Source organism: Callospermophilus lateralis, chromosome 10, assembly GCF_048772815.1.
Source record: "Callospermophilus lateralis isolate mCalLat2 chromosome 10, mCalLat2.hap1, whole genome shotgun sequence".
NCBI classification, from domain to species: domain Eukaryota; kingdom Metazoa; phylum Chordata; class Mammalia; order Rodentia; family Sciuridae; genus Callospermophilus; species Callospermophilus lateralis.
Window position 1 is genome coordinate 3,082,772 of NC_135314.1, and position 23,127 is coordinate 3,105,898.

At 57.7% G+C, this 23,127-nt stretch overlaps 1 protein-coding gene across 2 annotated transcripts in view; it reads right to left on the minus strand.

The window, feature by feature from the left end:
* Positions 1-23,127, minus strand: part of Slc37a1 (solute carrier family 37 member 1) — a 64,520-nt gene that overhangs the window by 8,047 nt on the left and 33,346 nt on the right. For both annotated transcript variants that reach the window (XM_076867450.2, XM_076867449.2), the window contains exons 6-15: positions 21,842-21,977; positions 20,098-20,174; positions 19,090-19,256; positions 15,855-15,892; positions 9,641-9,721; positions 5,870-6,001; positions 3,858-3,948; positions 2,364-2,426; positions 1,822-1,907; positions 964-1,012 (exon numbers count right to left, since the gene is read on the minus strand). In XM_076867450.2, coding sequence (XP_076723565.2) covers positions 964-1,012; positions 1,822-1,907; positions 2,364-2,426; positions 3,858-3,948; positions 5,870-6,001; positions 9,641-9,721; positions 15,855-15,892; positions 19,090-19,256; positions 20,098-20,174; positions 21,842-21,977 — 920 coding nt within the window. The remainder of the gene's footprint in view (positions 1-963; positions 1,013-1,821; positions 1,908-2,363; positions 2,427-3,857; positions 3,949-5,869; positions 6,002-9,640; positions 9,722-15,854; positions 15,893-19,089; positions 19,257-20,097; positions 20,175-21,841; positions 21,978-23,127) is intronic.

Below are 23,127 nucleotides of genomic sequence, written 5' to 3' on the forward strand. Positions count from 1 at the left end.
GACCTGCGGGACGCATTCCTGAGTGTCAGAGGGTGCAGGGAGGGGCTGTTGGGTCCGGGGTGCCTCCAGGCCTGCAGCTGAATGGCCCCCTCTGCCCTTGCCCAGAGGTGCATCTGCTAAGTCCCCAAAGATCTGGGCTCCTCTTCAGGGGACCTGGGGCTTGGGGTCCCACTCCCCGTGGGCAGCGGCTGCTGGCAGTGTGAGAAGTGAGGCCCTGGAGGCTGAGCACAGGCCACGCGGGGTCTCTGCCAGGCGAGGCTGCACCCAGGACAGCTTTGTCTGTAGGGGTATCCCCTCACCACAAGGCTGTGCACTCGCCAGATACATGTGCCACTCTACGAGCCACAAGGTCTGTCCTGAAGTGCCATAGACCCACGTTCCCAAGCCAGGCTCTGGCGCTCAGGAGAGCAGGCATTCTGGGTGACTGCTTTCTGGGTGACTCTGAAGGGGGTTGCACACACCCCACGTCCCCCCAGCCCCACTGCAGACTTGTCAGCACGTCTCCCAAGGGCCAGGGAATAACCTGCGGGTGCTGCTGGCAGGAAGTTCAACCGTCCTCTGACTTCATGCTGCTGCTCTGGGTGGGGGCCGAGAGGCCAGCTGGAAGGCTAGTGGAAGGGCCTGCCCTGTCCCCAGGCTGAGCACACCAGCTGCTTGGCCTCTTGCCACAGCCCAAGAGCGTGCTGGGCTGACTCTCACAGGCTGGCTCGGTCCCACTGCTGACCCTTACAGGCTGGCTCAGGTCCCACTGCTGCCCCGAGCTCTCCCCACCACTCACACCTGCCGACGCCAGGCCTACCACCCTGGGGGCAGAAGTCCCGGGTCTCACCCCACGGGACGCAGGCCTATTAGCCACACCATGTGCTCCAGCTACACCAGCCAAAAGCTCCTGGGTTTCTGTACCCCAAGTTGTGGGGTCAAAGATGCATGTGGAGGAAAGAAGAGCAGCAAGGGCTCACTCACCTATGGTGGCCTCCAGGCCCATCTTGCTGACGGAGGAGAAGACGTAGAGCTGGACGGGGAGGGGACAGGAAATGGGGCTTACTGGGAGCGCTGCAGGGCACGCAGGTCCCTGTGTCCTAAAGCCAGCACCCCAAGAGTGGGGTCCCCCGAATCATGGCACGCCCCCGCCTGAAGACAGTGCCCGTGGGGCGCCAGCCCACCCCAGGTGTGTGGGCTCTGGACCAAGCTCGGGGTCCCGGGGTCACCTGCAGGGTGGGCTCGGAGCTGGTGCTGATGGCCACACTGGGCAGCTTCCTCTGAGCTCCCGGATGGAAGGTCTTAACTGCTGACTTGGGTTGCCCACCTGAGCAGCTGCACCCAGGGATGGCAGGGGGCCCCTGAATAATCCTTGAATGTCCATGGCCCCAGGTTGACTGAGAACTAGGCCTTATTTTGGGGACAGTGGAAAGGCAGGTGGACAAATGGCTAGACTGCAAGGTGGTGACAGAGTGGCCTCTCAGACATCAGAACACAGCAATGACAGGCCAGCACTTCACTGGATCTCTAGTCAGAGAGGCAGTGCCATTGTCAACCCTGGTTTTCAAATGAGGAAACTGAGGCACAGAGAGAGGTCACCTGCTCAAGGTCATGAGCAACTAAGGACCTAGGAGCAGAATGAGACCGGTGTGATGGGGCCACCAAGCCTGGGGTTTGGGAAGGCCCTGGGTCCTCAAGGGCTGGAGGAAGCTTGTCTTGGGAGAGGGACAGCAAGGGCGGGAGGGGGAGGGACCCCAAGACAGCAGTCAGTACGAGACCTCGGCAAGAGGGGAACGCTGCGCTGCCACGGGGAGGCTCGCGGGAGGGAAGCGGGGGCCTTACCGTGGGGGCCGCCAGCAGCAGCATCAGGCCGCAGGTGGAGGCCCGCTTCTGTAGCCGGTCGGAGATGACACCCGCCAGAATCCCACCTGCCACAGACAGGGACGGGCTTAGGAGCCAACGCCCAGGCCTGGGCTGCTCCGGAGGGCAGGGAATGGCGGGAGCCAGAACGGTCTCCTCCTGGCTCTGTCTGTGCTCCTCGGCCACGGGTGGCCTTCAGGGGTCTGTGCCCCTACCGGCCTCGCCTGGTATGGTTCCATGTGAGCCCTGGAGGAACCCTGGGGTCCGGGTTGAGGTTTTTAGGCCAACCAGGAAGCCCCTTCACTTGCTAGGGTACAAATACTGCCTCTCGTCACGTGCCTGGGGCTAACATTTCTGAGTGCAGCTTGTCAAAGGACAGAGGCAGGGCCTGGAAGATGGAGGTCCCCCCAGAATGAGGGCTGAGCTCACTCGGGTCCATGGATCCCTCCCAGCAGCCAACTAACTCATGGGTGTGAACAGCAAGGCTAAATACTCCCAAAGAGAACAGCGGGCCAGGAACTCACCGAAGATCCCGCCCACGTCGAACAAGGTGGAGAGCTCGCCGGCTTTCTTGGCATCGAGGTGGTCTGTTAAAACGAGCGGACTGTGAGCTCCGGAGGAGCCCCACGGGAATCTGCCCCCAAGTGCCACTTACATCAAGGAGCAATTTACCAAGGAGCAATTCACCTCAATTTAAAAAGAACAAAAAAGCCATACAGCGGCTGACAATACTCCTAGCCCAAGCTCAGGAGTGGCCAGCCCAAGCCCAGAGTGGCCGATCCAGTTGGCAGTGCAGGAGGGCACAAAGGGCCATCGACTCAGGACAGGAGAGCCTGGGAAGCTGGCCTGTGCCTCGGGCCAAACAGGAGTGTTGCAACACCCGCCCCGGTACACAGCAGGGACCAGGCCTTCCGGGCCCCAGAGCAAGACGGAGGCCTCAGGGTCTCCTCTGTACCCCACAGCTCTGTGCTTCCAGGAGGCTGGGCAGCATGGGCAAGTCCTGCTGTCACATACAGGGAAAACTCAGCTTTTTTCAGTCACTCAAACTGGCCAGGCCAGCAGTGTGAGATCTGAGTCTTAAAAGTGTCACCCTGTGCTGTCACATGGGAATAAGGAGAAAGAAAGTGCATGGTCTCCCATCAAGGGCCTGCCCTTTGGCCTGTGCTCTGCTCCTGTTGGAACAAGGGGGGTCAGCAGGGAGGGAGCCTCAGGGAGCTCCTTGCAGCCTGCACCCACCCTCTGTCCGCCACCCTGCAGGCTGGTCCTTCTAGGAGTGTGATGGACAGATCCTCCCTGACCCTGAGCTCCCCTCACATCTATTGGCTCCAGAACCTCAGGCTCTCCAACCCTCTACCCTTGGACACCACCTGCACCTGCTCTGCTCCCTCCAACCCTCCCACATCCTCAGGCTCCCCACCCCGGCTCCTCCAAGACTGCCTCTCCCCTAGTGGCTTCTCCTTCTTCTTCCCCAGGCCCTCTGGGCGGGGGCGTGGGGTGCTGCAGAGACACCCCACCCTGTCCACAGGGCTCCACCTCCTTCACAGGCCCCCTCCTGGGCTGCTGAGCCCCCCTGTCATCCTGCTGGCTACATGGGGTGCGAGTTGTACTCCAGGGAGGTTCTGTCATAACCCACAGCTTCAGCCACTGCTGGACTCCAGAGACACAACCCGGCCAGTCTGCCCTCGAATCAGAATGCACCTCCCAGAGGCAGTTTCCAGGCCAGACTATTAAGGGCTTATTATCTGGATCCATCATGGCCCACTGGCTCCAAAGTCCAACGTGGCCCAGATTTAAATGCAGGCTGCCCAGAATAGGAAGCACCCCATGGAATTAGACAGAACACTCAACCCTTTAAACCCAGGAAGGTTATTAGTAGGACAACAGAACTTGATCTCAAATTCCCTCCGCTGGGCTGCCTGTCGCTACGTTGGCCCTGGGGTCATGGTGCACGGCCATGCTCCAGGCACCATTTCCCGGGGTTCAAAGCTGTCAGTGCCTGGAATGGACTGCGTACTCACCCACGCTGGTGATGTACAGCGGGAGCCAAAAGAGGAACGTGTAGCTGACCAGCTTGGCAAAGAGCAAGCAGAGAGAGAACTCCATCACACCCTGCAAGAGAGCGAGCTGGTGAGCCCACAGGCAGACTCAGAGCAGGACTGCCACAGGCAACCGAGGAAACCCGGGGCCTCCTGGGAGAGGGCCACCCACCCTGCAGGACCACAAGTGCCGAGGGAGCCCAGCTGCCTGTCAAGGGGAGGGCCGTCTTCACGGCAGAGTGGGGTCGATGCACTGCACCCTGCTGTACGCATCCCGTACTGCCTGGCGCACTCAGGAGTACAGGAGTCTCACGGGGCACAGCCTGGGCCATCCACCTGCTTTTGAGCATTTAATGGCTGCATCTTCCCTGAAGTCACTGTGAATTACGGCAGCCAGGACACACTGGACAGCCCCCCCCCCCCCCCCCCCCCCCCCGGCTCCAAGCTACGGCATCTGCTGGTCACAGCACAAACCGTGGATGCTGTGGAAGACACAGGGCAACGGCGAAGGCACCAAGGCTTGGAGTTGGGTGGGTTCTGGGAGCCCGTGACACGGTGACTCCAGATCCCACTTGGAACACGTGAGAGTTCCAAAGATGCTTTGTGCTGACTGCCATGCTGTCCGCGCATGCCGTCACCCCTCACCCCTCCACCCCTCCACCCCTCTAGCCAGCGGGGTGGCTCCTTGGGCACGCTGTGTGAGGGCGTGTCCTCTGTGAGGCGCAGTGTCCCCTGCGTCCTGACCCCGTGCCTGGCGCGCTGCTCAGTGTTATGACTGAACCATCTCCCTTGGTCCTCAGATCACTGCAGGTGGGAAGAGGAGGCTCAAAGGGTGGCAGGGCCACAGAGCCGGGCAGCACGGCCGAGGGCTGGGCTGGCTCCCGGAGCCGGTGTAGGGCATCAGTGTTAGGGGTGGTACACCGTCAGGCACCGAGAACCCTCGGCTGTTAGTGACACAATCTTAAAACTGATTTCACGTAACGTCCCATCTCCACGGGCTGCCGGCAGAGGCCTCCCCGTGGTCAGGTGGCCAGGCCTGAGCCCCGGTGTTTCCCGCTGCTGTGGACTCAGTTTCCTGGGGGCTGGTGGCACCCTCTGTCCTGAAGCCGCAGTTCTTGTCCTTTAATTCTCTTGACTTATTTTCAGTTCTGGGTCACACCGTTCCCATCCCCGGCTCCTCCCTGTCCCTCTGAGTGAGGCCACATGCTCTGGCTGCGTCGGCAGGGCCGGCCGGGCTTTGGCAACGCGGCCCTGGGACGGGTGCTGCTGTATCCCCTGCTTCTGCTCTTGGCCTTGGCCTGCGTGGCCTCCAGCCCTGGGAGGGACGCTGCCTTCCCCGTCCTCACGGCCGAGCGCGCCCGTGAACTGAACAGGAGAAATGAGAAGACACCAAGAGCTGTCACCACTGTGGCCCTGCCTCCACCTGCTTACACAGCCTTGTCCTGGAGCCTCCCCATGCAGGCAGACTGCCACCACAGGACACGGCCACCACGGACAGCTGCCCCAGGGCCAACCCAAGGAAATCTGTAGACCAGGACCATGTCCAGACACTGAGGCCCGACGGCTCCTCTCTCAGGCACTCTCTGGGCCTCCCCTCGGTCTCCACACCCCAACTCCGCATCCTCCTGCTGGCACCCAGGGCCGGCGCGGCTTGTGCTGCTGAGGCACTTCAGAGGGGGAGAAGACGGAGCCGGACCCGCCTGGCGCCATGGACCAGGCATCGGTGAGGTCCCTCCCCAGGTCACGCTGAGGCCATCGGCAGGAAGGTCAGAGCCCCAGGGCTGGCTGGGGCCCGGGAGAGAGAGGGGGCCTCAGGGGCAGCCAGAATCTGCTTTCCAAGTGAAGACCGGAGACTCGCTTGTCTAGGAAATCCCTGACTTTCCGAATGGAATAGCTAATTCAACACATGGAAATGGTAGCACGTAACCAAGCACTCCTGCAGCCACCCCCACCTGCCACCCGCCTTCTCAGCCAGCATCCCGGCAGGTGCTCACCGGGATTCTCAAGGCCCCCGTGAAGCTGATGGCGGTCATGCTGTTCCCGCTGTCCCCTGGCAGGACGACGACGTGGCTCGGGCAGATGGAACTCTTCCCGTCAGCCAGCAGTAAGCACTGCATCTCTGGGTCCTGGGTGAGGGTCCATTAGAGAAAAAACACAGGTGTCATCAGCTGGCAGGTCTGGCTAAGCACCCAGCGATGCTGTCCAGCACCACCTCGGGGACATGATGACCGTCCCACCGTGGCCACTGCTTTACGATCGTGTTTTATGAAACACTGTGAAACACAGAATCCTTTGATCTAGACATTCTAGCAATCTGAGAAAAGTGTGAAAAGTGAAAATATGTTTATAGGATAAAATAAATGTTGCCCAACCTCGGAGAAATGTTGGTCAATACAGTTTGCAGTTGTTAAAGAAGGTTAGAAGATGTTTCACAACATAGGAAAATACTTAGGACATATTAAATAATATACATCATTCAAAACTGCATTTCATTATGATCTCAAAGAATGCTTATATCCTGCTGGAGTAGGTACTCAACGACAGGATCTTGGTCCAGACAGAAAAAAAGTTAAAATCTAAACAAGGGTTGTCCCTGAAGGAAATGTAGGTAAGAAATTCTTTTTACAATCCTGAATTTTTAAAGGAGTTCACAATGGACATACATTATCAGAAGCAGTATTATTTTAAAATTCATAAGCCAATTTTGATATTCTGTGGTCATCATATTCTGAACACTCCTAAGGGACAAAGTGTGCACTTGTTAGAGTGTAGAAGAGGACCCCCAAGTCGGGGGGGGGTCCTCTGAAGCCAGAACGAGGCTGATCTGGAAGGTAAAGCACTGAACCAGAGACACTTCTCTGTGTTTTAGACTTTCTGCAACATCAAAGAGGTTTTATTGTATTTATCTCCCTGTGACCTATGGAAGCCGGATTTTAAATACAGTAAAAATCCTCAAAAAGAACAAGAAATGAAAATGGTGGCGCACTTCACACCTACCCCTGGTACTTAGAGTTCCCTCAGGCAGACACAGAAATTAGGGAAAAGGTGGTGGTGGTGGAGCGGCTGCAGTGGCTGCATTCCCGCGTGGGTGGCCTCAGGTGCCCGGACCTGTGTGGTCCCAGAGGCCAGGAGCCCTGACCAAGACTCGCATCCAGAGCTGGGCTGACTGACAGCATTGCACTGACCCGGACAGTCTGATGCTTCCGTGTGGCGGTGAAGCCCAGGGGTGAACCCTGCAGCTTCCCAACATAGACTCCATAAGGTGGAGGAAATCAAGGAGCCGCGTTTTGAGTTTGAGAGCTGACTCCCCCTCAGGAGCAATGCTAGGAGACGCAATCACCCGCCGTGCTGCACACAGGACTTTCCTGGGCACCCGAGAGCCCCGAGGCCAGGCTGGCACTGCCCCGCTGCAGCAGTCTTGGGGGCAGCCCAGGCTGCTTGGTCCCCGGGTCTAGACTGAGAACCGCAGGACACCCCTGGCCTTTCTAACAGGGCGTTGGTGAGCCGGTAGATGAAGTGCAGCCACAGAGAGAATGAAAGGGAAAAGGGCCTGCTTAGCCGGGAAAGGGGCGCTCTGGACTGAGAACTGTGGCCACACACCAGCCCCGGGGCCACAGAGCAGCCCCAGATGCCGGGCCACCCCACTGCCCTTCCAGGACTCCCAGGGTGCTCCAGGGCGCCACCTGCTGGGCTGGCTTAAAGCCACAGACCCAGGCCCTGAGCTCCTGCAGCAGAGAGGAAGGAGCCCAGCTCTGTGCGGGCGGAGAACTGCGCTCACATCCCCTCGACCCTTTTTGGGTTTCCCTGTCACCAAAACCCAGTCCCTTGTAGTGTGGAGGAGACGGAAAAGAAGACACAGAGCCAAAGAGACCCTACTCTTGACCCCTGCTCAGGCAGGTTTCCATCATGCAGGGCCCGTGGAGCCTGCTGGGTGCAGGGGCTGCTCGGACCACAGCACTCCCCTCTCGGGATTCACCCTTCCAAGGATCAAGGGCCCCCTGCTGTGAAAACCCAGTGGGTTCCATCTCCAGCAGGGCGGGTGCAGGAGGGCAGGGGACAGGAAAGCAGACACAGCTTAGTCACACATGAGGGGCATGCGCAAGAGGGCCCCAAGCTGTCTGCACCATGCTGCAGGAAGGCCACCAGGGGATAGCTTGGGATGCACCAAAAGGTGCAGATGGAATGACACAGTATGAACACGCCCACCCTGTGTCTTTTACTCTGAGCCCCAGCCAATCACAGAGGCCAGGGAGGGCCATCCCAAGGCAATTGACCACCAACCCCAGGAGGACCAGAGGAGGGCTTGCTGCTTGCCCACACGACACCAGAGCTCTGGCTCCTTCTCACGTTCACTTCCCTGGCCTAATGCTTCATTTAGCCATTAAGGATGCGCCCGACACTGACAGAGGCCACAGCACCGTGTGGGAGGTGGGAGGTCGGTGCCCGCGCGTCACTCTGGGCAAGAGAACAGCCAGGGCGTCCCGCCATGCTGATGGGACACTACCTGCTGACCCTAACCAAGGGCAAGGGCAAGGGGCAGGGGCAGGGGCCTGCTGAGAGTGGATGCCCAGCGAGCTGCCAGCAACCGTCTGGCCCTGTTCCTATCTCCTTTGGCCTGAAATGACCTGCTGGGCTTCTAAATATGTCACTGGCACTTTGGTGGCATGTTAGCGAATAGGCTTTTATAGAAGGGACAGAAAAGGAAAGAGGGAAGCTATACTCAGAGCAAGGCTAGTTTCAGATGAGGACATCAGGACAAGGGCCTGTGGTCCGGACCAGAGGAGAAGGTCAATCAATCTGTAGGAACATCAGGAGCTGCAGCCAGGTGGACATTAAGATGTGATTTTTAAACACTGTAAACTCAGCAGTGAATACAGACTAAAGCATTTTTGATTGCATTAGCCAGTGCCCACACTCCCCAAGATCCAAGGAATACGAAGCACTAGATATTAGCTTCCCTCTATTAATGTTTCTACCACCACAAATAAATTTCCCCAGAAAATAAAGACAAAAGTATGTTGATATATTTAGCCTTTAAGCAATTTGATTTAAAAAGAAAATAGCTTATTTCTAGGATTAAAACCAGGTCTGAACTGGCCCTGGATGCTCAGTATATTCAATTAAGTCACAGGGATGAGGGGCTTCTGGAAGAATCCCGAAGGAGAAGGGAGGGTAAAGGCCCGGGTGCCGGCAGGAGCCTCCCAGTGCCACAGAAGAGCGCAGCTCAGCACCTCTGTGCCTCATCTGCAAGGCGGGAGGGCGGGGCGCCTGCGCATGTTCTTCCTCTCTCCCTTACCTGCTCTTGGGTCTGGGGTGCAGCTCACATCCACCCCTGCGTGCTCCCTGCCAACCCCTTGAGGCGCAGGACCTGTGGACTCCTGCTCTGCACCCTGCACCATGCCACCTGTTGAGGGCAGCCCCCGGGAACAGAGAGCTCGCTGCTCTGGCCCTCCGGCACGCAGCCCCACCTCTGCTCACTTCCCATCTGTCCCCACCTCCCCTCCCCCCAGCAGGGAACAGTGCTGGGGACACAGAATGCTGGAAACAGCTGTTGAACGAGTGAATCACTTTCACATTTGATTCAAAACATAAAATAGGTTTAGCTTAGTAGCCAAAGAAGGCCAAGCGGGCAAGCCCAAGCTTTACTGGTGAAACTCCGAGGTTCAAGTTGTAAAGACCCTGGAAGCTGGTGGCACACCCAGGGGAGAGGGCGGCCCTGTGGCTGGAAGGACCTTAGGGCCTGCAGCCCGCGCTGCGCGACTCACCAGCGGCCGGCTCTTCTCGCTGTGCAGGGCTGGCTTGTGGAGTCTGAATCTGTCCACTGTGTTCTCGTAGCCTTTGGAGTGCTGGGAGGAAAAACGTAGTTAGAGCAATTATTCAATCAACAGCCAGAAATCCAGCGACCTTTACCGTGGCAAGGATACTTCCTGTCCCCACAAAAACATGACAAAGAGAAAATACGAGAAATAGTTCAAATAAAACTATGGGCTGAAGAGTAATTCAATTTCACCTCCAGAGTCTCGGGCCACAGAAGGTGGAAATAAGCTCCTTTCTTAAAGAACAGACGGAGATGCAGGGGTGAGGGAGGGACACCCGATGAGGGCCACGTGGGGGCTCCGGGTTCCCCAGGCTCAGGAGCCAAGGAGACAGCTTCCTGCTGACACCAGGCTGCACCCACCTGCACCCAGGGGCTGTGTGCAGAAGCCCCTGGTGACCTTGAGCAGTGCCCAAGTGGTGTCCCAACCCTCTCCTGGTGAGGTTCTATCCTTCCTGTCCAGCCAAACTCTGAATGAGCTTCCTTAATACTGAGGGATCGTTCCCCCCGCAGAAGGATGTGATCCACACTTGTCCAAATCGTAACGATCACTAAGACAAAGAGGCCCGGGCATCTCGACCTCTGGCTCTGGGTCAGCTCGAGGGAAGAAAGCTGCCAGCCCTGGATGCCACCCAGGAGACCTGCTATGGGGGCCAGGCAGCGTCCCAGGGGTCCAGAGACAAGTGGGCTGGAGCTGCTGTCACCGTCAGGCGGACCACCAGACCCATGTCGCATGCAGGGCTCTGCTGACCCCCATCTGAAACGGGGCGATACCCCTTCTGAGGAAGCCTGTGCTTAGTGCCTGCAAGGGACCTGGTGTGTCCCCTCACCAGGCCAGTCAGAGGCAGAGGCTGGCCTGCTCTCAAAGCCAGCATGCACGTACGTCCTCTTCCCCACGGACAAAGCCCAGGCCTTTCAGTCAGGGACACGGGCTCCAGGCAAAGCGCACCCCACAGCCCCTCTGCAGCTCCGGGGCACAGCTAGGCGCAGCAGTGAGGAGCGTTGAGGAAGAGTCCGGGAAGGGAAGGGGCCTGCCCTCCTCCCACTGGCTAGGACACAGATGACACAGCTGGAGTCCAGCCCCCATCTGGGATGACCACCCGCTTATTCACTCCACAGTTATTAAGCCTCCACTTTGTGCCAGGCACTGTTAGGACTGCTCGGGGTGGACCATCTTGGCCTGAAACCCATGCCAGGGGTACAGCAGCGGCAGGAGCCTGGGTCCCTCGGCTCATCTTGGGACATGGCTCACCCTGGGCGGCTGGCTACCTCTCGACTTGGTGAGGCAAGACAGAAGTACCTCTCTACCTGGTTTCGGTAGAAGGCTGTGCGTTTTCCTTCTGCTTGGAGATGACAGCATTAAATCTGTCAAAGCCCTAACACGGGCCCTAGATTGGGGTCCCTAAGAGATGCCATAAACCTACATAACACAGAGAGCAGGATGAATGGGAAGGAACAATCCCAACAGCTCCTCAGCAGCAGGAGGCAGACGCAGAGACACATTCCTTCATTAGCATCCTCCTAGCATCCTCCGACAGACAGGAAACAACCCCCAGCCTCCGATTCACAGTTCCTGTGATTCAGTTGAAAGGAAAACTGGTTGGGAAATTCAGTTCCGGGCTGGACCATGGCTGCCAGTTTGCAGGACATGGGGACAGAGGAGCATGCTAGAAGCACCCGGGGAAGTGGCCATGAAGCCCCTGATGTGGGTAACTCCACAGGACAAACACGCTTTCCTCAACGGAGGAAAACAACAAATGAAAAATAACCAAGCCACCTATCAATGAGAGGCTCCAGGGACATGCTGGTCAAGGGGCGGACAGACTGTGCATGGATCTGTTTAAGCACCACACAGAACCCCGCGTGCCACAGCCCGGGGGTCTGAGCGCTGGCAGGTGTGGTAACAGGGAGCACCTGGCCTTAAACCCACTGCAGCACCAGGAGGCGGGGTGGTGAGGGCACCGTTCAAGCTCAACTGGAGGGTGCAGCTCAGAGCTCACAACCATCACCACGTCCATTTCACAACAGATTTGTCGCCTTCAGAAGGAGCAGACCCTCCTGCCCCCAGGCCCTGCCGCCCTGCGCCCACCCATCTGCTCTCCGTTGGCTCTTCTGGGCATTTCACACGGGGGCTGGACGCAGCTGAGTGGCACGGCACTGGGACTGCGGGGCTGGGGGGTTCACCGTGTAGTGTGTGGGCGCTCAGCTCCCAGCTGCCCTGCACCCTGTGCTCCATTCAGCTGCTCACCAGCCGGCACACGAGCAGCTGCGACCATGTTTTGGCTACTACACATCATGCCAGTAACCTTCGTGAGCAAGCTCTATGGAGGACACGTGCTCTCTCCCTGGGGAGTGGCACTGCTGCCACACACTAGCCTACACCTGACTCTTCAAGGAACCGCAGGGCTGGTCCCCACGCGAGGCCATTCACACCTGCACTGCAGTGAGCTCCCACCTCAGGGACACGTTTTGTCTGTCGCTGATCCCAGCCATTCCGTGGGGTGTGGATGCACCTCAGTGGTCCTGAGCACATTTTCCTGATGGCTGGTGATGCTGAGCAGCTATTCGTGTGTTCACGGACCACTTGTATACCTTCCTAGGAGAAATGTCTGTTTGGATCCTTGGACCATTTTTTAACTTGGTTGTCTTTTTTTTGGTACTAGGATTGAACCCAGGGGTACTGTACCACTAAGCCCCAGCCCCAGCCCTTTTAATCTTTTGAGATAGGGCTTTGCTAACTTGCTGAGGCTGGCTTTGAACTTGCTACTCTCTGGCTGCAGCCCCCAAGTTGCTGGGACTAGAGGTGTGCACCCCCGTTCCTGGCTAACTGGCTTGTTGTTTGATTCCTGGTTTTTAACAGCTCTTTATATATGCAGGTACAGTCCCTTATCAGACATGATTTGGAAATATTTTCCTCCCCATTCTGTGAAGCTGTGCTTTCACTTTCTGGGTGGTTCCCTTGAAATGACGCGAGTTTTAATTCTGTGCGTGGCTTGGGTGTGTCCCTTAGGCGCTGCCTGTTGAAGTCCAGCTCCACTGCGAGGTATCTGAGTGTGGAAACTGGACCTAACTATGCTGTTTGGAGGAGGGGCCCGGGAGGGGTGACTGGGGCGAGATGAGGCCATCGGGCGGAGCCCCACAACTGAATCCTGATGGCTTCCCAGGACTCATACACAGGTAGGCTGACCCTCGCCCTGCCTGGTGCTGCGGGATCTACCAGCAGGAAGGCTGCTGCCAGAGGCAGCCCTCGACCTTGCACCCCAGAGCCAAGGGCACTAATAACCTCTTTCTCAACACTCACCTGGCCACAGTATTGTGTTATCCACAAAAGAAACGGGACAGGTACACCCCTGTACTCTTGGCGTCACACCCGAGGGCACGCCACGAGGTGGCCGCGGAGAGGGTGAGGGCAACTGGGCTCCAGGCCAGCTCAGTGGAGTGCTCAGAGGAGGCGTAGCCTGAAGCCATGAAGACGCACTCCTTGTTTTCTGCCAAGGGTTTTAGCTCCTGTTTAGGTCCCTGGTCCACTTTAACTTATGGTGGGTGCCTCTGTCCCAGCGCCTGTGTTGTGATGACCCTCACCCGCTGGACGCCCAGTGCTCCTGTCATCGACTGCCCGTCGACCCGAGGTCCTCTCTGGGCTTCTCAGTCCCGCCCCCGTGAGTCTGCCCTGCGATGACACTGCTGCGCAGTTCCGGCAGCTCTGCAGGGAGCACCGAAATCAGGGCGCTTGTTCTTCCAACTTTGTTCTTTTTCCAGATTGTTTTGGAAATCCTAAAGTTCATCCCATAATTATTTTAACATTTTTAGGTTTTTAAATTTCCATAACAAAAACTCTAAAATATTGGAAAAAATAAGGACCATATCATGAAATGACACCTCAGAGCACCGCTCCCTCAGAGCCAGGCAGCTCAAAGGTCTCCCTGGTGGCCTGCTTCCTACCTACCTCCCGCCACACAGGAGCACAGCACACTGGTGGGCCAGGTGCCTCCCTCCTTGCCGAGGCTGTGTCAGGACTGTGTGGCAAGACGGGGCACTCAGTGGGACATGTTCTTAGAAGAGGGAGGGCAGGCTGTCTCCAGAAGCTGATGCAATGTCCCCAGAATCACGCCACCTTCTTCATGACCCAATGAGCAGCCCCAGGGACAGGGAGGGGAAGAGGAAGAGGAGCCATGCCCCAGGACAAGGCTGTCCCATGCCCTGTGGGCACCTGGGCTCCATGCGAGCTCAGTGAACTGCTCAGAGAAGATTCAAAGAGCAAAACAAAGCAGAGGTGGCAGCCCGGGTGCACACACACCAGCGGGAGAAGAATCTCCTGGGGCCCAGGCCTGCTCTGCGGACTCCTAGGGCTGGCTCTGAGGAAGACAGGCCCTTCCCCAAGCCCCTGCCCTGCCTGTCCACGTTTCCTACTGTGGGAAAGGCCCGGCTAGGTGGAGGGGGCCCGCGTGCGCGCCCCAGAGGCCCTTGGAGCATTCTGGGCACAAACTCGGCATGAGTCTCTACAAGCCCCAGACCCCGAAGCCCAGGACGCGGCAGGAAGATGGCTTCAGGAACGCCTTCTGGTGACTACGGTTTCAGAGGCCATACTGTGTTCAATCTTCCAGAAGACAGTGGCTCTCAGAATCCATTTTCTTATTTTTTTGTTTGTTCCTTTAGTAAAACACCAGAACCCTTTGTTTCAAATGAACTGTGCGCGGAAGCCCTCCCAGTCTATTAAGCAATGGGCAGGAAGGGAGCTCTGGCGCCCTCTCCTGCACAAGGCCAGGACTGCGGCAGGACAGGACAGACGGGGTCCTTGCTTCAGTGGGGACAGGGAGCAGACAGGTGAAAAGGACTTCCTGCCCAGTGAAATGACCACTGAGAGCCACCAGGCAAGGCCAGGACATGTGCTGGGGGAGTGTGAGGAGTGATGTGAAGCACAGAGGACTCTGGGGAGGAGCACGGAGGGCCAGGCAGGTGGAGGTGACAAGAGTGTGTCCGCACCACACCCCCCAAACCCATGCTAAGAGCAGAGCCGACAGGATCGGCACAGGTGGCCTGGAGGCCAGAGGGGCTGGAAGAATGCGAGTGTCTGTCCGTGGGTGGTCAGGGGCCCTGGGCCAAGATGGGCAATGCCAAGATTAGTGAGTTTATGGGGCAAAATCGAGAGATCTACTCTGGTCGTGCTAGGTCTGAGGGGACAACCAGATGGATCCGTGGGAAGCTCAAGTGGACAGTTGGATCACTGACCGTGGAGCTCAGGGACGATGGTGTCAACGCACGACTGCTGGGAGCAGCGTGTGAGGCTCTCCTGCAGCGGAAGGTGCACGAGGGCCGAGCAGGCTAAGGAGCGGGCTCTGCAGAGGGGCCACAACACTGCCCAGGCCGTCCAGTCAGTGTGCCACCAGAAAACCAGCAAGGTGAGGTGACCACAAGTCCAAGGAGAGTGGTTCATGGAGGGAGGACAGCCCAGCCAACAGCTCAAGTTGGGTGAGACAGGTAATGCCCACCCCATATGACCAGATGCTGCTGGCACCTTGGTGGCCAGTTCAGTGGAACGGTGGGGGCCCGAGGAGAGGAGGGGACTGGCCTGGAGCAGGACAGAAGGCCAGAGGCCTTTCTTTTAAGATGGCAGTTCATACCACAAGACGTGCCAGGAGTGGTATGGGAGTGGGGCTGGAGGTGGGAGGACTGCTGGAGCCCGCCCCCGGGGCCAAACAGGGGAGGGGACAGGAGCCAAGAGGCTGGCCCAAGGCGAGACAGTGACTCAAGAGGGCAGCGGACATGGCAGGGAGGCAGCAGGGTGTGCGCCCTGCTGCAGGGCTGATGGTCACCAGGACAAGGGCCTTCACACGAGAAGAGGTGAAGGGCCACGTGCAACTAACCTGACCAGGAGCACGGTCAGTGTGCTGGGCAGTCCCGGAGCCCTCTGAGGGGTGGAGCTAATCAGCTCACCTGAGTGTTTTCCTCCACTCATGCAGACCCCAGCCCCAGGGCAGAGCCAGGAGGTTGCCCCTCCTGGAGAAGCTCTGCCAGGCCCCTGCCCCTGGCTCCCTCAGTGAGGAATCCAGACTGCACCAGATGGGCACAGCCACGGCCAGTCCAGAGAGAACCAGGCCTGGGGTGAGGACACCGGCCAATAGCACCTAGGTCTAGAAGGTGACAAGAACTGGAGTGAGCCTTACCATGGACAGGGTGGAGGAGCATCTGATGTCCTTCGGATCTGAAAGGGCAGAGAGGAGGGCAGTGTGAGCAATGCTGCCCACGCGCAGGATGGACCAGAGCGGGACCGTGGCCATGCTCCGTGCAGGGCCAGAGGCTGGGCGGCGCTGCTCCACGGCAATGGCAGCCGCGCTCCCACAGGAAGCACCCACAGGGACGTGCTCCCCTGCCACCCCTCACCACCCCGTGCACCCCAGGGCACCACTGCACGCCCGACTCCCAGGGGCGTTTCAGAGGGAGGACAGGCGCCACCTGGGCTCCCACCCCAACAACCACAAGGAAAAGACACGGCTGAGGTCACAGCCGGGGAGGTGAGGGTGACCTGGCCACCCCCTCCCAGCGTCCCGCCTCTCCACGCTCTGCTGGCCAACTGTCAGCAGCACAACCTGAACCTCAGCGGTGGACACTCGTGCTGGCTGCAGGGACTCAGGTGGGCCCAACACTGACTTAAGAAGCTAAGCTCTCGTGGGAGGGCACAGTTTCCAAATGCACGTGGTGTCTGCAGGAGGAGACAGCATTTATAACTGACCCTTGTTTTTGTGGTGCCGGAGATGGAACCCAGGGCTCTGAGCTACACCCCCACCACATTTTGTCTTTTAAGAGATTGTGTAAATGGAAAATATTTAAATGAAACCCAGAAGAACATACCCCAAGGACCCAAGGTGTCCATGGCTGAAGTCAGAGAAAATTAGCGTAGAGGAGCCAGCAGTGGCCATGCCAGCTCTGCCACTTAGCAGCTGCTGGACCTGGGGTGAGCCACTCAGCCCTGCCTTGGAACGCTCTGCATTCCAGGAGAGCTGTGTGAGCACTGCCCGGGGCCTGGCACGGCTAGAAAACCAGGCACAGGGCAGGCACCGGGTTGACCTCTGCAAGAGGTGCCCGAGACGCAGGCTCCATTCTGAGAGATTCTAATACAAGAGGTGGACCCGGCCAAACCCAGCAGCAGAGGACAGCAGGGAAGGCACCCAGGGAGCCCACCTGTCAGAAGGCTGATAAGGGCGAGGCTGGGAGGGGCCCGCGCCAGGCCCTGGAGGCAGCCTGGCCAGAGCAGGGGAGGCAGAGGGGCCGCTGGGGCAGGAGGATGAGCCTGGAGGCCCTGGGGTGGTGGGAGATGGGAAGCAGACCCAGGAAGTGCCTGAGGGTGCGAGGTGGGGCAGGGGGAGGAGTGGTTCCCGAGGAACAGGAACAGTGAGTGCTCAATGGACCTCGCGGAACTTCAGAACTTCCTAGTGATGACTAAAAGCCAATATTCTGTGCAAGAAAACCCTTTGGAACTGGGGAATGTGACCAGTGGAGAGAGGAGGAAGCAAAACCGAGTGGGACGTGGGCCCTGCAGCATGGCCTCCTTCCCCTGGGTCCCGGGACAGCCTGTCAGTGACAGTGGGCACTTCCCTCCCAGAGCCGAGGAGAACAGAGGAGGCCAGAGCTCTGAGGGGCCAGCGGTCCGGAGCCCGCGAGGCCTGCGCTGTGCTCAAGGCCCAGAGGCCCGGACGGTGGAGACAGCGATTCTGCCCCACCGTAGACGAGGAGCAAACTGGGCCCCGAGACATGGCAATATGGGTGAGGCGGCCCAGCAGGTCACAGGAGGGGTGGGGGACAGTCCTCCTGCGTGACCTGTCCCCGCCTCATGCTGCGGGAGTGGAGGCTCATGAAAAGGACACTCCTGTTTAATCACCAAAGGCCAAACCAGAGCTTCCTGTCTCGGCACCCTGCTGAGCAGGACAACACCCGTCCAGGATGACTGAGCCTGGGGTGCCACCCAGGTCCTGGGCCATGGGCATCAACACACACTCCATTCCACCACGCCGCTCCTCCAGCCCCAGAACTGACCCTTTCACCCACTGAGGACGAGAGGACAGAGCCTGCACGGAGGGGCAGTGGGGACGAGCAGCCTTTCCTGAAATGCCAGTGGCATGCCGTCAGTTAGCTGCCACACGCTGGACAGCAGGTCAGAAGGCCTGCCTGTGCCACAGGACACCTGCTGAAGTGGCTGAGCATTGACACAGGATGGGCCGGGCTGGGTGGGGGAGGGGGCATGCCTATGAACTCGACATCTGAATTTTCCTTTCCATTTTTGTCTACATAGAAGCCTGGTCCCGGAGCCTCAAAACCCTAACTTGGTTGGATGCTGGTTATTTTAAAAATTAAAAGGTTAGTTTTGGAGCCAGACACAGTGGTGCACACCTGTAATCCCAGCACTTAGGAGGCTGAGGCAGGAGGATCACAAGTTTAAAGCCAGCCTCAGCAACTTAGCAAGGTCTTAAGCAACTCAGTGAGACCCTGACTCTAAATAAAAAAATTTTTTAAATGTGGCTCATGGGTTAAGCAGCCTCAGTTCAATCCCTGGTACCAAACAAACAAACAAGGTTAGCTTTGCCAACAACAACAAAAAGTGAGAAGTAAAGAGAAGACACATTCATTTTTTGGAAGATGAGCTGGCATCTGGAGTGCCCAACCCAGGCAGAGAAACCTAACTTGCGCCCGTGCCTGGGGAGGTCAAGTGGGCCTGTCCTGCCACGTGAGCTCTCTATGCTGGTATTCTGCTTCAAGTCAACCAAAGAGCTAAGTGCCAAACATCTATCAGAACAGCTCCCAAGGTTAGAACAGCTGGCATCTCTGTCAAGCATGATTGTTCAAATCCTTGTCCTGCCGGATCTCTACTTAGAAAATCGCTTTCAAAATCAGTTAGATGAAAAGCTTAGTACTGACTCTGGAATGGAAAGTCTTGGTTTTCCGGTAGATACTCTAGCTAATTAAGACACCCACCCTTAGGTCATGCCATGGTTTATAGCGTTGTTCTAGATACAGCTTATCACAAAGCAAATACGCTGGCAAGGTCCACTGCCATTTGTGGAGGAAAGGCTGGGGTGAGCAGGGGCGGCCACGTTGGCTGGCCTCCCCCAGGCCTGAGTGCCGTGGCAGCCCGAGGAGGAGGAGAGTCCTGGACACTGTGCCTGAGGCCAAGAGAGGAGGCAGGGGCAGGAGGGCAGAAGGAGGGATTTCTGCAATGGTCACCCCAGAAACCGGGAAACGGTGGGAGATCCAGCAAGACCAGGAAGGGGCTCATGAGCCAGGGGACAGCAGTGTGAAGGTGCATGCAGGGAGCTGGGCAGCAGCCCACGCCCACCTTGCCCTGACCCTCCAGGCAGGTGAAGCGGAGACCCTCTCCGAGCCGCCTCCAGGGCCAGGCATACTTACGCTCAATAAGGAAGAGAAAGCACACTATCCCCATGGCTGCCACGATGGCCCCAGGCACGACGAAGGACAGGCCCCAGCACGTGGACACCCAGTAGCCAGCAATCAAGGAGCCCAGAATGTTGCCCACCGAGGTGTGGGAGTTCCAGACGCCCATGATCAGCCCTCGCCTGCAACACAAGGCCAGCACAGTGAGGTGCCCAGAAGCTGGGCTGGTCCTGGTGCAGGGCACCCGAGTGGGCAGGAAGAGCCTTCCCCAGGGCGCAGGACCAAGAGGCTGACCAGAGAACTCGACTTTCATTCTGCCACAGGCTACACAACGACACACTCCATTTCTCCCTCAGAGCTTCTTTATTCTACAATTTAAAAGAAGAAAGAGGCCCTTTCCTGAAATTCTTGGAAGGCCCAAGATTTAACTCCACAGGCTCAACCCAGACTCAGGAGGAGCCATCGGGTACGGAAAGCTGTGATGCTGCAGGCCAGGTGCCTGGAGCATGTGCCTCACTAGCTCCCTTCCTCCCTGACGAACCTGCAGCCTGGCTGTGCTGTCCGTTCACGTGGACCCTCCAAGTGACCCTGCGCTGCAGTCAGATCACCAGAGTTGGGCCCCAGCCCTGTTTCTGATGCACTGGGTGACCTGGGTCAGGACTTCTAGGCCAACTGCCACGTTAAAATGTAAATCTGGCATCCAAACGGCTGGATGCGTCCCTAGACTCTGCATTTCCCATAGGCTCCTGGGTGAGGCTACATCCAGGGGATGGCCATCCGAGTGACCGCTGGTGTAGCCCAAGTGACACACACTGGGACCACCCACACAGCCAGAGGTGGGGCTCTACCCACTGACGGTGTAGCCCCCGCCTTGGACCTGAAGGTTCCAACCATCTTACTTTGAAGAGGAGGCTGGTTAACATGTTTTCTGAAATGGGTGGAGAGAAAGTCGGGCAGTGAGTGGTCTGGTTTCCATCAGCATGTTTTAAACACAGGCCCCGGGGAACGGCTGCATTTTCTCACCTTCCTTTCCCAAACCAGTTGCTGAGGCAGGTGACAACGCTGGGCCAGCCGGTGGTCTGCACCAGTCCGTTGAGGATCTGCAGGGAGTGAGAGGAGGCGTGAGCATGCGCAGCCCCTCAGGCGGGCTCCCCCAGATGCCACACCCTTCCCCTGGGCCTTGGGACACTGCAGGGCCTCTCGCAAAGGCAGACAACACCTTGTTTCCTGTGTGCACGCGCCTTGGTAGCCAAAGTTGTATTTTTTTAGTGCTGGGAGGGGACCCAGAGCCTTGTGCATGCTAAGTACGCACTCTACCACCCGTCTACACCCCAGCCCTTAAACGCAAAGTTAGAATTTCATATTTATAATGTTTAAATTTTAAGATTTAAAGCATATATATGCAGTTTCTATACTCAGGATACCTACATAAATGTAGCTTAACATATATACAGTTTAAACTCTCTATGTATATATTTTAGGTAAGACTTCCAACGTGCACATGGTGGAAATGTTAGAGTAGTAGAGAAGAGCAGGAAGCGCCAGGCGGGACACTGCCAGGAACAGCTCCCGCTCACAGCTCAGGGCTGAGCTTCCCAGGCTCCGTGCAATCTAAAAATTTTATGAAGAGAGAAAATGCTTCTTCTTTTTATAGAACTGTTTATGAATCGTACCATTAAGAGGCTTAGAAATGGCCCATCTTCCCTCCCTGTGCCGCGAGACGGCTGCTAGCCTCTGGAGGGACCACACTGCACTCAGCGCCTGGGGAGCACTCCTGTCCCCGTGGTTTCATGAAGGGACTCGGGGCATGTACTGGTGCTGGACACTGGGGCCACCCTCTAAGGCCACAGGAGTCAAGTCCAGCCTGGTGCCGCCCATCGACCTGCAGCTGCCCTGCCTGGCCAGGCTCCGCCTTCACGCCTGAACACAAGGGGACTCTGGGAACTGCTTTTTCCTTCCTTCCAACTTTCTGCATTACTGTGGCCCAAGGGCTCTGTGTCTGAGGACTCGACCACCCACAGGGCCAGCCCGCAGCCAGGCCTGGAGGAGCTCCTGCAGTTGTTGACGTGGGAGTGAGCGCGTGCCCTGTCTGAGGGATGCGGGTGATCTGGAGGTGACTGAGACCCACGGGAGTGTGGGCAGCTTCTGAGCAAACCCCTGCCGTTTCACAGAAGGGAGCTGAGCAGCTGTGGGGGTTGGGGACCACTCCCCACCGATGCTGGGAACGGCTGTGTGTGAGCATGAAGCACTTTTGTAATCAAACAGCCAAACCTTTTGAAGTATTGTGGCAAAATCGTGAAAAACAGAATTAAATACCGTTTGCTTTGATGATTTTCTAACTCCCCGTGGAGAAGCCCAGAAGAATCACAGAACCAGAGGGGCGTCGCTGTTCCCAGTGGGCAACAGCACAGGACCGTGGGGAGCTGGAGCCAGAGATTCCCGAGGTCCAGAGATCCTGGAAGGGGCCCAGAGAGAAGGGCAAAGCCCGGCCTCCGGTCCTCTTCAGGCCTCCCTCTCCTACACCTGCAGGATCCCGCCTTTCCTCTCAACCCCTGCCTGCTGCCAAGGCCCCCAAAGTCAGCCCATCCGTCTCTGCTTGCCACACCCCATGTCCCCCAACTCCCAAGTGGTCAGATGTCATGAGACAGAGCATCTCAAGTTTACCCAGGTTAGGGCAGAGTGACTCGGAAGGGCTTCGTTTTAACTGCCCTGGCCTGTCACCGCGGAAGCCCAGATGGCACTGTGAGCCCGGAACCCCGACCCTTACCTGCGTGACCACGTAGAATCCAAAACTGTGGATGTTGTAGAAGTATCCCAGCCCAAACAGGGAGGTGAAGGCCCCGCTGGCCAGCATCCCGAACGTCAGGTAGTACCTGATGGGCAGGCGCTCCCCTATTATGCCACTGAGGAGGGGAAGGAGAGGTGACGTCAGGAACCAGACACACCCTGCCCAGACGCCGCTGTGTCCCCTGGGTGCTGCGCGCTGCTCCCTGAGCTTCCAGAATTCGAAGCTCAGTGATTCCCAGGAAGCCTGGACACTGCTGTTCCCCATGAAACATTCACTCCCTCACCCGAAAAGGCCATGGCAGACCTTGGGAGACGCCCTGTTTCTAGCAAAAGTCACTAACCGTCAAGTAAAAAATTCACACACTGTCACTCACCTGTGACACTGCCAGCTACACAAACAAAACTGGTCCTGCTAGTCGATCCCGCTTTAATACAAACAATGTCCACTCAACTAACAGAATCATTTAAATCCCAACTGCCAAGCTACAGATGGCCACCGTGGAAGGGGGCAGTGACGCAGAGCAAGTCCCTCCCCCATGGATGTGCCAGGCTCCAGCCACCACCTCCAGCCACAGCGACCTGCGCCTGTGTCCTCTTCTCACCCCACAGAGGAAGGTCTGAGGCCCGGGGTAGACTTCCCTGATCCTGCAAAGCAGCGACAGGACTCGGGGACAAGAGCCAGCTTCCAGATGAGACCAACAGGCATGAGTCTGGCACATAAGGGGCACTCTACACAGAGCCACGATGGCGGTGGACGGTGTGGCAAGACTTAGTTCATGCCAGGGCAGGTGCCAAACAGGCTGTGGCCTCACACTGCCCCATGTCACACTCTAGGATTTACGGGGACTGTCACTAAGGAGCTACAGTGTAACTTGAGTGAGTAAAAGGCCAGAGGCACCACAGGTGATGTGAGCCCCGTGCAACCTTAAATGCCAGGGACCCACTTTATATCACATAATCATTCTAGGAATACTGCCGGGTGACCCCGCCTGCCCCTGGACTGAACTGCAACATTACCTTTTATCCCCAGAACCCAACGTCAGAGAGCTCTTTCTCCCGAGACGACCAGGCACACAGATCTACACAGGCCATGCGGACCCCCTTCTCAACACTGACTCAGAGGCAGCAAGTTAAGAGGCCAAGTACATCCAGGTCAGTGTCGGCTGAGCAGAACCGGCCACACACAGACTCAGATCACTCCGGCTCCCGGGGGGTGCTTCATCTCGCTTCCTTCAGAGGCTAGAAACACGTCCCAGAGAGGCTGGC